Source organism: Cystoisospora suis, assembly GCF_002600585.1.
Source record: "Cystoisospora suis strain Wien I chromosome Unknown contig_2524, whole genome shotgun sequence".
Classification (NCBI taxonomy): domain Eukaryota; phylum Apicomplexa; class Conoidasida; order Eucoccidiorida; family Sarcocystidae; genus Cystoisospora; species Cystoisospora suis.
Genome location: NW_027155323.1, coordinates 1 through 14945, shown reverse-complemented (window position 1 = coordinate 14945; position 14945 = coordinate 1). Strand labels below are relative to the sequence as shown.

At 42.7% G+C, this 14945-nt stretch overlaps 3 protein-coding genes across 3 annotated transcripts in view; 1 reads left to right on the top strand and 2 right to left on the bottom strand.

Annotated features, from left to right (window-relative positions):
* CSUI_005216 (uncharacterized protein) overlaps positions 1 to 3256 on the bottom strand; it is a gene marked incomplete at its 3' end in the record, with an annotated part of 5795 nt that extends 2539 nt beyond the window's left edge. The window contains exon 1 of the mRNA XM_068065394.1: positions 140 to 3256. Coding sequence (XP_067922631.1) covers positions 140 to 998 — 859 coding nt within the window. The remainder of the gene's footprint in view (positions 1 to 139) is intronic.
* Positions 2978 to 10264, top strand: CSUI_005215 (protein-tyrosine-phosphatase). Its single transcript, XM_068065393.1, has 6 exons — positions 2978 to 5773; positions 6411 to 6461; positions 7278 to 7369; positions 8343 to 8422; positions 8983 to 9040; positions 9309 to 10264. Exons 1-6 carry the CDS (start codon positions 4267 to 4269, stop codon positions 9366 to 9368), a joined length of 1848 nt encoding a protein of 615 aa, XP_067922630.1. The 5' UTR covers positions 2978 to 4266; the 3' UTR covers positions 9369 to 10264.
* A 293-nt stretch (positions 10265 to 10557) lies between these two features.
* CSUI_005214 (uncharacterized protein) lies at positions 10558 to 14303 on the bottom strand. Its single transcript, XM_068065392.1, has 2 exons — positions 13853 to 14303; positions 10558 to 13030 (listed from the first exon to the last, which is right to left on the bottom strand). The coding sequence occupies exons 1-2, from the start codon at positions 14145 to 14147 to the stop codon at positions 12636 to 12638; spliced, it is 690 nt and encodes a 229-aa protein (XP_067922629.1). The 5' UTR covers positions 14148 to 14303; the 3' UTR covers positions 10558 to 12635.
* Between the last annotated feature and the right edge of the window lie 642 nt (positions 14304 to 14945).

Below are 14945 nucleotides of genomic sequence, written 5' to 3'. Positions count from 1 at the left end.
TTTCTCCGGCCGACACCTCAGAAATTGGGTATCTTCTCCTCTCTCGGTTGCTGTTGCTCTAAAGAAGAAGACGAGGAGGAGGAGGTCCTTCCTTCTGCTTCTCCTGAGACACCCGGCAATGCCCCTGACGTTGTGAAACCTAAAGTCTTTCCAGAGAGAGAAGAAGACGTCTGCTGTGAGAATGAAGAGGAAGAAGCTTTTTGATACCTGCAGAATTCTAAGAAAGGATGAAGACGTGGGAGATAGACATATCGATAGAAAGAAAGGAGGGTTCCTACGACCGCTATGGGATGCCATAGAAGAGCTTGAACCCGTGCGAGTTTTTCTCTTCTTTCAGATCCAAGAATGAGGAGAATTCCGCAATATAAGAGACAGGAACAAACGAAAGGGGCCGATGATGCTATCGCATCGGTGATTCGGGTGTATATACGGTTGACCTTTCTGAAGAATCTTCTTATCGATCTCTGCATGCGAGATAAGGTTCCATTCAAATAAAGAAGAAAGAGAAGACCCCCAGAGCCTGCGAGAGAAAGAAGACCCACTTGATATACACGAGGAAGTTGGAGATACTCCTCCCAGAGACGTAGAAGAAGAGGTCGACAATATGGATAGAGAAAGTTCAACCAAATGAAGAGAATGCGTAAAAGATTGAAAAAGAACTCTCCGTACGCAAGCGAAATAGAGAGAAAGGATTGTACGATAGCATGCAGAAGAAGAAGGAAAGAAGATGAAAAGGAATGAAGAATCTCGTCAAAAGAGCAACCGAGAAATGTATCAAGATCTTTCAGATGGGTCTCTTTATAGGAAGGAGTCAGGTGAAGAAAGTAAAAGAGAGAAAAGACAGGAAAGATCAGAAAAGCAAAGACAGGGAAAGAGATGAAGACGCAAAAACGAAAGAAACGATACAAGGTTACCAAGCTCTTCTTCAGGCAGTAGACACCCGAACAACGCAAAGAAAGACGTGAAGAAGAGGAAGAAGATGAACGAAGAAGAGTCATTTTGAAGAGCTAGAAGACGAAGAAGAAAGGGTGAGATATCTAGACTAGAAAATTAACTTCCTTCTTCTTCTCCTGAGTGTGTTTTGAGAAGAAAAGATGGATCGAGGAAAGGGGAGAAAGGAGAGGAAAAGAAACAGAAAGAGGAAGAAGAGGAAGAAAGAGACAGAAAGAAACCGATAGAAACAAACTGCGTTTCGCTTGCGAGGAAAGAAAAAGAAGAAGAAGACGAAGAAGAAGAAGAAAGCAAATCAAGAAGTGTCAGAAGAGTAAAGAGGAAATGAAAGAGATAAGAAGAAGAGAGAGATAGAACAATAGGGACCAGTCAGGCTTGTTCTGCTTCTTCTTCTTGATGGATTCTTTTATGTGCATGCAGGCAAGCAAGAAGAAAAAAATCTTATCATGTCTGGCTATGTAGTATCTATGTAAGTACTCTTCATTCACAGATGGGTATATATATGAGACAGAGATTTTGATATAGGTGCATAGAGATTTCTCGCTTTGTAGAAATCTGCTACAGGGACACCTCTCTCTCCCTTCCTAGGTACGTATATACATCTATATATACATGTATCTGCGTCTTTCTCTTTCTGTATAGATATCCCATCTGCTTGTACTATTCATGAAGAGACTGTCTTTCGTTCTAACCCTCTCCTTCATGTTGTACTTCATCTTCTTCTTCCTTCTCCTCTTTCTCTTGTTCTGAAGAGATGACGGCGATTAGAAGAGTGAGAAAGAGAGGGAATAGACAGAGATAAGATACAGAGAAAGAAGAACGGGAGATTTACAGAACGGACAGAGCCGAAAGCCTCTTATAGAAGAGACAATAAGGAGAGCTTTATCTCACAAAACAGATTCGCTGAAGGGAAGGAGATAGGAAGGAAGAGATGAGAAAAAAGGGAGAAAGAAGGAGAAGAAAGAGAAGAAGACCTTGAAAACGCGCGAAAAGAAACGAAGAGGGAGACGACCTCGTGATACAGATGGGAGAGAGAAAGATTCTTCTTATCTTCTTCAATGAAATAGAAAGGAGAAAAGATAGCAGGGAAACTACGAAGCTGAAGAGAAGAGAAGAAAGCGAAAAGATAGAAAGAGGAGACAATCTAGGCGACGCTATGAAGATCGTCTTCTTCCTATGGCGAAAGATATAGAGGAGAAGAGAGACCTCCCCCTCTTCGCCAGGGCAATATCTATCGACAAGAAGAAACTCATTACAAAATGAAGTGAGAAAGAAATCCACACTTCAAAGATGTTGTTCATGAGAAAGAAAGTCAAGAGAGTGAGACAGAGAGAGAAGACGTCCCTCTCAATCTGACAAGAAGAAAGAGAATAAATGGGGAGTGCTCCTCCTTATCTCCATCAAATCGCAAGAATGCAAACACCTGCCTAACTCGAGGAAGCAGGAGCCATAGCTTAGCTCATTCGTCTGCTAGCCAAACAGACTGAGATTTGCTGCTGAGAAGAAAGAATGACGGGGACAGATGTGATGAAACAAACGACCTCGATAGACGAAGAAGAGGAATTCTCCGACTGTGGACAACGAAGGAAGGGAATCGGGAAGGCAGAAGGAGGAGGGGGAGACAAAGAAAGAAAAGGAAGCGAAAACCGAACTCTGTCGCGTCACAACACCATTGGAGAAAGAAGGGAGAATACGACGACGGGCAGGGAGAGCACAAGAATGAAGGAACAGCCGGCGATACATGCAACGCCGACTGAAGGAGGAGGGGAGACTGATCAGAAGAAGAAGAAGAAAAGGAGGAGGAGAAGAAGAAAAAGAAAAAAAGAGAAGGCGAGATTGTTGTCCTGGGTTGTTATTGAAAACCAAGAGAAATGAAAGGCAAAATTCTGCATGTTAAGGAAAGCATCTTCTTCTTGGAGGAGGAAGAAAAGCATGATGATCATCACCGTAGTTCAGGTGTATGTACACCGCAACTCATCGTACATGTGAATCCCGAGAAGTAACAACATGGCGACAGACTAAACGGGTCAGAAATCTCTCCATTCCCCCCGCCATCTAAAGTTCTCTTCTTTCTTCTTTTCCTTTTCCCCTCTTTTTCGCATCATCCTCTTCCTTTCTGCTTTTTGTTTCTCGATCCTCTATCTGTCTCGCCTTCATTCTTCTTGTCATCAAGAGCATCTCGATACCTACAACAAAGCCAAGCGCGGAAAAGAAGAGAGAGAGAGGAAAGAGAAGAGTAAAAATAGAGAGCTTCTCTCTCTATCTCTCTTCCTGAGTGAATGAGCTTTCTTTGTTTTACTGTCCAGCAACCATCGCCTATATTTCTTTCCTACTTGTCACAAAAAGATCCCTTCGACCTCTCATTTCTTGAGACATACCGATTTCTATCTTCAAGAACGTCTCTGCTGGCGTTCTACCCGGTCTTCTTCAGATCCGCTTCTTTTTGTCTTCGTTTGCAAGCCGCGTCTCGTCGTCTTGGGTGTCTTGAATAGAGTGTATGTACACTTGAGTTCTACATGGCTCTTTTGGCCCTTCATCATCCCTTCTCTCTTTCAGTTTTTTCTCTCGTTCTTTTTTAGCTTACTCTTCTCTCTCTCAACTCATCCTTCTGTCTTTCTTTCTTCTTCCGAAAACGCCTACGCTATTATCGGGACTGTTGGAACCCTCTATCGCCTCATTCGGCCTCTCTTTCGTTCTCTCTGCCTCTTGTCTCTCATCAGCTTTTCTTGTCTTTCTTTTCACACTGTTGACCCGTCGTCTCAGCTTCCTTCTATCTCTCCACATCGTTTGTTCGTCACTCGCCGTGTCTCCCTTCCTTCCTGTTCTCACGCTCTAGTAAAGCGAACCGAGTGAAGGAACGGATCTCTCTTTATCTCCTTTTTCTCTGAGAAGTTCGTCGCTCTCTTTCTTCTCCGATCTCCAATCTTTCTGTCTGTGGCTTCTCTCTTTCTTGGTAACACGGCTCATCTCCTTCTCATTATCTTCCTCGAGGCGGCTCTTCCCCAGCATCGATGCTTTTCCTGTTCAGCACAGCAGAGTCGCTTCTCTTCTTTCTTTCTTCGTATTCCTTTCTGCTTCTGTCTGACGATGGATAGGAGGCCTCCGTCCAAGGCTGGTAAACTTCTCACTTCCGAAGAAGTCGTCGCTGTCTCCTAACGGGTACGGCGAGTATCTCCAGAGCTTTTGCTCTTCTTTTCTTCTCCCCGACACCTTTAGAACAGCAAGAAGAAGAAGAACGAGACAAGAAGGCTACAAAGACTGAGAAGAGGACCTGGAGAAGGACAGAGAAAAGGAAAAAGAAGAAGAAGAGACAAGATGGATCTGAAGACATGGGCGTCGTCTATAGCATCACGAGGCCAGAAGCTAGCTCGTGATGGAATGACGTACGTCAATACAAAGATAGAAAAGCAGCAGAGCCAAGTCTTTTCTCACTTTCCATCATCTGTCTCTTCTTTCTTTCAAGCACAGTCTAGCTCTTCTCAGAAATGTGAAGGAAGTTCAGGCGAAGTTTCGTCTTTTTTTCCATTCTCTTCTCTCTCTCGCTCTCTTCCTTCTTCTCTTGTCTTCTATTCTATTCAAAATGAGCTATCTCCCCCTCCCTTCTCTCCTCCTTCTTCTAGCAATCTCATGCACGCGTCCGATCCCTCCTCATCTTCTCTCTCTCCTGGGGAAATCTCTTCCTCCTCTTCTTCCTCTTTCTCTTCATCTTCTTCCTCTTCCTTGAACGCATTTCTTCTCCCAGAAGGCTTACCGTCGGACTGTATATCTCCGTCGTTATTTAGAGAGCTTTTTCCCGTGAAAGGTAACTTTGTCTTTCGCTTTAAGACTCCATCGAATCTATCGGACTCGGGCTTTATATGGAGACATCTCCATGAAGACGTCGATGAATATATACCTTGTTTCAACGGGTATATCATTTGTCGCGCTTTACAGTTACCTACAGGGATAGCACCTCCTGTCCTCCCTTCTATCTCTCCTCTCTCGTGTCCTTCTTTCGGGGGGTGTGAAAAAGAATTTCTTTATAGCAAGAAGAAAAGTAAAGAGAAGAAAGACTTGTCTTTTGATAGACCAGGAGAAGATGAGGAGGAAGAAGAACAAGATGAAAGAGAAGAGGATTCTCGGCGCCGGGGAGGAGGGAGAAGAGGGATGAGAGCTAAGGAGAGAAGAGAAGAAGATGAGGGTGAAGAACGAGAAGAGGATATCCTTTCTTCGTCTTCTTTGCAGGGTGGAAGAGATAGTAGAAGAGGTCATATGGATCAAAGAAGAGACAATTCACAAGAGATTTTGACAGAGCGATATGAGGGGGAGAAGGAGAGCAAAGCTCGAGGAAGAAATGCGTTTCAAGATAACGAAAGAGAGAAGAGACCGCCAAGGAGGGGAGAAGAAGATGAACGAGGAGAAGGGGGGCAAGCAAATGCTGGTCACACGAATGATCTCTTCAGTGAGAATTTCTTTCACAGTCGGGCTTGTTCTTCTTCTCCCCTGTATGGAGATCAGATGGAAGAATCGACGAAAAGTCATGCCTTTCTCTCTTCACAGAATACCTGGGCAGGACAAGGAGCAGCAGCAGCAGCAGGAGGAGCAGGAGGAACGCCTTTACACCACCGTCATCCAAATTCAGATTCTTTCTCTTCTTTCTCTTCTTCTTCGCCGTTACATTCCTCCTCCTCCTCAGCAGCTTCAGGTTCAGGTGTATATACACCTCAGACGGCTGTGGGTCCCTCTCATCCTCCTTCACTTTTAAGAAGCCGAGAAGATCTTGTTGCCGATCGCCTAGCACGCACAGAGTCAAGAATCCAGAAGAAGTTCCAGGAAGCCCAAGGTAACAAACCTACTCTTTCTTTCTTTCTCACTCTTTCTCTCTTTCTTTCTCTCTTTCTTTCTTTTCTGCTCTTCTCCTCTCTCCACTTTTTATCGCCCTTAGAGTGTGAGTTCCAGCCCGAGAGATACTAGTCATGTCATCTAAAGGTAAAGTATATCATGGTGGTCTCTTTCTCTTCTTTCTCTCTACATTTTCCTATCTTTTTCTGCTTCTCTCTTCCTTCTTTTCTCTTTCAATTCCTCTCAATCTTTCTTGTTTCGCTTCTTCTTCTTCCTCCCCCTCTTCTATTCATTTTCTTTCTCTCTTTTTTTCTTCTCTTCCACATGGATATCTTCCTTTTCTTTTTGGTCTTCCCTCTCTTCTATTCTTCTGACACCTTTGTTGTCTTCATCAACATCTTTCTTTCGCTCGTAGAGAGAGAGAGAGAAAGGACGGCCAATGTGCCCACGTCTCTCTTTGCTTGGGGTGTGTCGTATCTCTCCCTGGTGCTTATCTTGCTTCTCTCTAATGTTGTGATGCCCTTTTGTCACTAGCTAGCTAGCTATCCAGGGATTATGTGGGATGGGGTATCTAGTCTGTCGTGTCTAGTTCGTGTCTTTTTTCTGGGTGTCTGTGTTGTATGCATGCATGCACTCAGAGAGGAGACAGCAAGAACTGAATAGACAACAAGAACGTCTGGCAGTCCCTGGTAGGATGTCTCTCCTTTCTGTGAAGAAATCTTTCTTTGTCCGCGGTTTCTCCTCTGTGTTGTTTCACTCGGCACCTGCAGAGAGATGAAGGACTGCACTTTGTGTCGGGTGTATATACACCTCAAGGGTCTCAAGGTGTTTCTTCCCATGTAGAGAGTGATGAGGAGGACGAATTTTTCTCGTCTGAGTGTATCTTGTCTTGTCTACACCCACCACTGAGCCCAGCTAGCTAGTTAGCTGTGCTTATGTACCCACCCCCTACAGTTGCCTAGCCACAGAGGGCATAGATGTCTATCAGATCTTCTATAGTCTTCGTTGAGTCTCCCCCGCGCTCCCCTCCTTTTGCTCGTCATGCTATCCATTCTCTCCACGATGGCCATTGCCTTCCTCCTATTCATATACCTATATATCCATCTATATATATCTGTAATACGAGCCTACTGAAAGGAGATTCATATACGTATTTATGATATGTCTATAGGGGTGCCTAGTCAAGGTCTATAGGAATGATGTAGCCTCTCTCCTTAGATATTTCTGTGTATATCTTTCGTAACAGAAAAGGAGAGGTATGCTCGTTTTTCTTTCTTCTTCAATCTTCATCTTTTCTGTTTCTTTCCTCTTGATACAATCTCTGTACCCTAGCTGATTCTTCTGTCCTTTCTTCCTTTCTCTCCATCTTTCTGTCTGCTTTCCTTTCTTTATATGATTTGTTCGCCTCCCCCGTTTATGGATGTCTTGTCTTTCTGCCTTTCTCTCTGTCCCCTTATTCACTGTGTCCTCTCGTCGTCTTTTTTTCTGCGCATGCGCATGCACAGAGGCAGTTCAGCAGCAGTTAGAGCGATGGGCGAAGACGGGCATAGATGGAAAGTACAAAGACATACGCACTCTCCTCTCTACTGTACATGAGGTAAGAAAAGAAAGATAGATGAGAAACAAAGAAAAGGCTTTCTATCTCTCTTTCTTCCTTCTGTTGTTCTGCCCTCTTCTCCTTCTCTTCTATCACACTTCGTAGGATTCCCTCTCAATTTGAAAGAGGACAGATGCATGGAGAGAGCTAAGTTTTCTATGATCATGATAGCGATGGACTGACTACTGACTCCTGAGGTGTCTCCTTTTCTTATTCAAGTCGTCTTTCTCTTTACAATCTAGACGGCAGAGATACACTGCAGTTTATATTCAGAGTGGATCGGTTTCCCTGCACATCTAGAATCTATCTATTGATCTAGGTCTATAATTTATCTCTCTCTCTTCAATTCACGTGACATGTATATGTCTCTTTCTTTCTGTTCCTTGTTACGGGGTCTCGTCTTTTTCCAGGCCGAGATAGGACTTGCTTTCTTCTCTCTTCATTCTTTCGTCTTCCTGGGGTGGGCAGGCCAAGTCTGTCCGGAGTATTCTTTGGTCCCGGCTTTTATAGGCTACTCCATGGGAAAGATTTACATACACAGAGTCATCTCTCAGTCACAAGTCTACAGAACGCCTCTCTCTCTACACACATGCACAGACCTGTATATACAGGAGAGCATGTTCGTATGTCTTGCTGGAAGAAAGAAAAGAAGAAAAGGAGATTCCATTTTCTTTTCTTCGTCTTCTTCATTGTCTTCATGCTCTGATCGTTTCCAACGGAGACACATTTCTTAGGAATCTGTACCTGGAATAGAGTTGCTGTACGCATGCATGGCCGTTCAGCGATTGGAGAGCCACTTATGTACATCTGTGCTATATGTACGTATACCTACGTGTAGATGGAGACAGCTATGTATGGTGAACAAGGCACAGCATGTGACGGTGTGCCCTAGATAGACCTGTATCGATCTATGTAGATATAGAGAGATATCTATACTATCGTGTGTGTGTCTCTCTTTCTTGTGCGGTTGAAGGTCTTATGGCCGGAAGCGGATTGGGAACCCGTACCCATCAGCGTCCTCATGATCTCTTCTCAAGTCAAAAAGCACTACAGGTATCATTCATTCAGTCATCCATTCACATAGATATACGCCCCGTATGCACAGATGTGCGCAATGTTCATAGATGTCTGTATATCTCCATGTACGTAGAAGTGTATATCCTTCTTAGGTTTATGCTGATAGATTGATTGATTAGATAGACTTGCTTGTATAGGTGTATGTACAGGTATAGCGACTCATGTTTCTTGTTGAGTTCTCGAGAAAGAGACAGAGAGAGTCGATGGTAGTCGTTTTCTTTGTTTGTGTGAATGTTCCTACTTCCCTAAGTTTGCAGGAGAAAAGAGTAGACAAATGGAACAGACAGACATGTCGCTTTTCTTCTTGAAAGTGTCATGACGAGAAGAGCGTGGCATCGGTTTGACTAACACAACGCCCTTGTGAGGCGAGGTGTATGTACAGCCGAACCCGCCGGGTGTACCTGCTGCCTGTGTTGCTGTAGTTAATGCGTCCACTTTGAATGGAAATGGTCTTCATTTCTTCTCTCGCTCCAGTCACGAATTTTCTCGAATGTTCCGCTTTCTTCCTCCTTTTCGTTTTGTCTGTTCTTTTCCAGGAAAGCTCTTCTGTTAACACATCCAGATAAGCATCAATCTTCCTCAGCTGAACAGCTGGTAGGATACTCTTCAGATTCGATTTCTTCTATTTCGTTATTTCTTTATTTCTTTCTTTCCTCTTTTTGCTTCCCTTTTTCTCTCGTTCTTTCCTTCTTCCTTTTTTCCTTTCAGTCTGCCCCTCCTTTTTCTTTTCTCTTTCAAAGCTCACCCGCCGGATCTTAAGGCAGATAGATGGATCACTACATGCACATCTGCTAACTCATCCTGGAATCTTTGATTTCTTTCTCTGCTTTTCTTTCTCTTCCCTTTCTTTGTTTCTCTTTAGTTTCGAGCGGAGAAGATTTTCCAAGCTTTCAATGAAGCCTTCAAAGCTCATCCTCTCTAACACTCATTCACTCTTCCATTCAAAGCAGCTACCTAGCTAGCTAGTTGGCTAATCGCAAGAAGAACAACAACAGCATCGAAGAAGCTGGAGTTCCCAGAAACGACAGCCGATTGTCGGTTCTCTTTTCCTTATTCATTCATTTGATAAGAAGAGGACAAGGAGGCGACGAAGGTTTTCTCAATAGGCTTCGTAGTAGCAGGTGTTGCTGTACGTACAGAGGCGTATGCATGCATGCGTGGGGGTGGATCAGTTTCTCTTCTTTTGGAAAATTCCTACACTACATGCTTTTTGTCGAGAGAGATCATGATGGGAGTACCACTACATACACTCTGTGTATAAACATACGTATTTATATTTATACAAATATGTAGATAAGCGCTTATACGTATGTGTATACATATGAGTGCGTGGCGGGATGTGATGAAAGAGGAGGCAGAAGAGAGAGACGTGGATTACACAGCGTGTATACATTGTGTGTTGTCTATATGCATGTATATACATACATATAGACACACAACTTTCTCCTGTCTCTGCATTTTCTTGTGACCTGTCTCAGTCAACAAGAGAGGAGGTGAGAAGATGCTTTGTTCTCTTCTTCTTTCCTCTTTCTTCTTCTTTCTCGCCACCTTTCCTCCTCCTTCTTTCTTCTTTTCTTCTATTGTCTAGACATGCTGCTATAGAGACTTCCTTCCAATGAAGAGACAAGGGAAAACAAGAAGATTTCCTGTCTGTCTCCAGCCCTGTCTCTTTCTTTGTTTCTTTCTTCTTTTCTTTGTGCGGTCACCGCCTCTCTTCTTTCATTCGTGCATTCCACTCTCTCCCTCCTAGCTTCTTTATCTGTTTCGTCTTATCAAGAAGAATAAGAAAGAGAGAAGACATTTTCCATCTGCCTTTCTGTGGTATCTCTGTTTCATGAGGAAGAAGAAGCCTCTGTCCAACACAGGGGATTTATCAATAGAAAGATCTGACGATGTGAAGTGTTGTTTCTTCTTTCTAGCGATCTTGTTCTTTTCTTCCTTCTATCTCCGCAACCTTCCTAGATCGAAAAAGATACAGACGAAAGGTCAAGACAGGTAGATCACGACAGAGAGAGAGAAAGAGAGAAAAACAAGATGGTAGTAGATTTCTTCTTCATTGCTTTGATGCATGTCAGATGGAAAAGGGAAACATAAAAGAAGAAAGAATACAAGGGGGTGTCGAATCGCACTCTTCCCCACCGAGAGAGACACAGAGAAACGGCTCGAAAAGAAAAAGAAGAAGAAGATGATTTATTCGTCGCCCGCACTTCCCTCATTTCCATTGAGAAACAACGGTTTGAGATTTATCGACGATTTCTTCTCCTTCTTTCTCTTGAAGAAAAGAGAGAAGCAGTTCTCTCCAGCAAAAGAAGGAGAAGAGGAAGAGGAGTGTTCCATTCATTCATTCCTTCGGTCAAACTCTTTCCCAAGGAGAGGCATAGACGACATTTTAAGAGTTATGCTTATTCATACATTACGTAGCAAATCACGAGATAATAGGCACACACGTACAACCCAATACATCGATACACATATACAGAAAGAAAGAAAGGAAAGGAAAAGAAAGAGAAAGGAAGGAAAGAAAGAAAGACCTCCTCCAAGGAAAACAAACTACCTCACGGCGTATATATCTCTCCCTACAAATATACGTACGTAGATAGAGAGAGAGGGAGACAGATACAGATTTACATACATATATATATATATATATACATATATACGCACATGTATATATAAATATATATGTAGATAGACAGTCTTTGTGGTTGGAGGGAGAAGACACCCATGACCATGGAGGCGAAGTATCGGGATTGTTTCTCAACAAGTCAAAAAAATGCAGAAGCAAACTGCATGCATGCATGCACGCGGAAAGAAACAACTCCCTCCCCAGTGAAGACGATTGGGGTGTATGTAAGTGGAGTGTCGACGAATGACTCAAATGAAGATGAATAGACTAGCAAACCATGCTAAGATCTAGATCTCTCTCTCTCTAGCTTCTTTCTCTCTTTTCTTGTAGATGAAGAAACAAGAGAGGAACAAAGAAAAGACGAATGAAGGAAAAGAAGAGCAAAAGTCGGAAGATCAAAGAAAAAACGGACGGCGGTTAATGAAGTCAAGACGTCTAGGTGAGAGATGTGGTGGTAGAGACAAACTCTCATCCATCCCTTCCTTCTTCTTTCCATCCCTTTCTTTCTTCTTGAGAAGAGGAAGATGTGGAGGCGTGGCTTCTCAATCGATCGAGCATCGTAGCACTCTCTTAGCAGGGAGAGAGAGAAGAAGCAGAAAAGTTAAAAATCCATTCATAGAGATATGATCTACATTCTCCTTCTATCTTTCTTCCTTCCACTGTCCTTCTTTATTTATTAGCTTCTTCGTTCATCTTCTTCTCTCTCGATAAGAGAGAAGAAGAGAAAGCAAATGAGGGGAGCACTTCTTTCTATCTTCTCAAGATTGCTTGCTCCTTCCTCCTCCTGTTCTTTCTCTAGAGAAGTGAGAGGAAGAAAAGAAACAAAAGGAAAGCCCGTCAGTCCTTCGGTCCTCCAGCTTAGTTAAGAGACATTCTTCACATCGAATTCTCCGTCCATCTTTCTCTCTTCATCTCCCGGAGAGGTGGTTGATGGATGAGAAATATGTTACATTGATAGAGATAGAAAGAAAAATAAGATGAAAATGTATATCACATTAACGTTAAGAGGTAGTACTAGTGGTGGATTGGTGTAGATACAGAGATAGATAGATATAGATAGGTAGATATATGAGATATAAATGAGATAGATTATCTTCTCAGTTTCCTTTTTCTTTAGTCAAACAAGAACCCTTTCCCTCCATCTATCTGCCTATCCATCTCCCTCTTCTTCTTCTCTTTCTTCCATTGACACAACCTCGATGCATGCGAGTGACTTAAGGTGAAATAGAAAAAAATCGACACTCCCAAGAAGAGAAGAAGAAAAGAAGAAAGGAAGATGCTTTGTCGATCCTATGTATGTATGATTGATGGATGATAAGAATGGGTGGTAGGGAGAGAAGTAGAAGAACAAGAAGAGAGCATGAGAGGAAAGAAGAGGAAAAGAAATCTATCTATCTATCTATCTCGCCAGCTCTAGGTCTACCTATCTGTCTCTCTTTGATCTATCTATCTATCTACTTTTCTATCTATCTATCACTCTCTCTTTCTTCTTTTACAACCCCATACGTGTACACATTCATCTCTCTCGTCTTCGCTCTCTAAATCATATCTCTTGTCTCCTCTCTACATCATATACATCGTAAGAGACGAGACAAATAAGAATAGAAGAGCTCCCCCCCCTTGTTTTGCAAAGATTGACGATGAGGCAGCAGAGGAGGAGGAAGAAGAAGAAGATGAGCGTGCTTTCGCTTTCTTCGCATCCTGTTGTAAATCCACTTCCATTTGAAGTTTAGTAAGAAAAGAAAGATTCTGCTGATGCTGATCCTTGGCTAGCTGTCTTCCTATGAGCTGATGATAGAGACAGTGTGTTGTATCTGTTCTCTTTAGCCACGGGCCTTGCCCTAATATAAGGCCTAGATCCACCACCTCGAGCTTAGGAGACATGCCAGCTCCACCTGAACCTGTACGGATATTGCCTAGGATCTCTCGAGATAAGATACGTCTCTCTGCCTCTTCTTCTGAGAAAGAAGAAGAGATGAAAGAAAACACAAGAGAACAAATGACAAGAAAAGACGAAAATGTAGAAGAAAGGAATGAATGAGGACGGGAGAAAATTCGGTGACACAGAGCGAGACACGCTCGCTCAGATTTCAGTTCAAGTTAACTTCCCTTTCTCCCCGTCTGGATGTATAGATAGATCGGTGACGATGGACAGGATGAAGATAGGTTAAGGATAGACAGATTAGAGATAGATAGATTGAAGATAGATAGATAGATAGATCTATGGCTCTTGATTTCATGTGGAGATTACAGTTGATATCTCCACGTTCATCAAATCATATATCTATATATACACACATAAGTATATCTGGCATATATATGTGTAGGCGCTTCTCTCTCTCTCTATCTCTATCTCTCCAGTCGATAGAATTGAAGTTGTTTCGGAGAGAGTCTCAAAGTCTCTACTCATACTTTCTCACTCCTAATCTATCTCCTCTACAGATACATCGCCTATTATCACATCTATGCTTAGCACATACACCCCCCCATACAATCTCTACATATCCATACATATGCATCTAGATCCACTCCATGTATACGATATATCATGTTGATCTCCATAGATACATATCTCTCTCTTTAAGCTACCACCCTACACGTCGTTCCGTCATCCCTCCCTTCATTCTCTCTGTATCTCTTTAAGTCATTCTGTTCATTTCAGCTCATCTCTTCACGTTGTTTTCTTTCTTCTGTTCTCCTGTCTTTCTCTGTTCATTTGATGCTCTTCTCCTCTTCTCTGGTCTTTCGAGGTGCCTTTTTCTTTCTTCCTCCCTACTTACTCGTCATGACTTCGCCTAGAGTTTGGGATGGAAAGAAAAAATGAATCGTCTCGTAATTGCCTGTGCTGAGATAAGCAATTGTCCGCATCTCTGCGCTCGTCGCCATGCGTAGCGTTCTGGAGAGATCTTGTAGAGACTCAATATTATATTCTTTCAGAGTCAAGAAGTTATTCGGAGATCCAGAGACAGGACAGGTTCTATAGAAATCTGTGAGATGGCTTGAGCTTCCTTGTTGGTACGCAAGGATGAAGTAGATATCTGTCATATGGGCTACACCCGTCTTCACACTTCGCATGCAGTCACCTCCATTACTAAAGTAAAGATAGTTGATCTTGATCGGAGAATTCACCTTGTAGTGCTCTCCTATACGTGCCACAATGGCGCGAAGATACTCCGGGAAATAACCTGATGATCCATTACGTAGAAAGAAAGAAAGAAAGNNCGCACGGGGCCTACATATTATCAAAAAGAAAGAGTGAGAAGGAAAGAGTGAGAAAGAAAGGTAGAAAGATCGCAAATTCCTGAAGTCTTTATACACATACAGATGGACGTACACTGTGGAATCTCTTCACACATACACATATACTACATGTTCGTATATCCACCAGATATACGTGGTTGCACGTGAATGTGGCTCTGCGTTTCTACGTATATATGTATGTATGTATGTATCTATATATATATATGTATATGTATATATAGGTATGTGGATTAAGAAGTACACAGAGGTGTGTAAGTGTGTATCTTTACTCTTGCGTTCCTTCTTTCTCGAGGACGCAGTGACTACACTTTCAATCCATCCATTCGCCGATCGATCAGTCCATCTGAAGTCGATACTACACGCACCATATAGAGAAGTGGAAGACAAAAGAAAAGAGAAACCCCTCTCTTTCCTTTCTTTCATTCCTTTTCTCTGTCTTTCTTCTTGATCTCGAAAAGATTTCCTTCCTATTGTTCTTTCATTTCTAAAAGCACGATATTTGTCTAGAGCAAACCGCATGTATGTATGTATCTATCCAACAGGTAGACAAAGAAGAGAAGAAGAACCTTATACTTCCAATTCTTCTTCAGCGTCCCTCCTTCCCCTCCTTCT

Coding starts and splice junctions, on each gene's coding strand:
- CSUI_005215 (XM_068065393.1), top strand. CDS start 4,267: ATGGATCTGAAGACATGGGCGTCGTCTATAGCATCACGAGGCCAGAAG. Junction 7,370..8,342: donor TCCTCTCTACTGTACATGAG/GTAAGAAAAGAA, acceptor GTGCGGTTGAAG/GTCTTATGGCCGGAAGCGGA. Junction 9,041..9,308: donor CTTCCTCAGCTGAACAGCTG/GTAGGATACTCT, acceptor GTTTCTCTTTAG/TTTCGAGCGGAGAAGATTTT.
- CSUI_005214 (XM_068065392.1), bottom strand. CDS start 14,147: ATGCGAAGTGTGAAGACGGGTGTAGCCCATATGACAGATATCTACTTC. Junction 13,031..13,852: donor TCTAGGCGAAGTCATGACGA/GTAAGTAGGGAG, acceptor CTTCTTTCTCAG/AAGAAGAGGCAGAGAGACGT.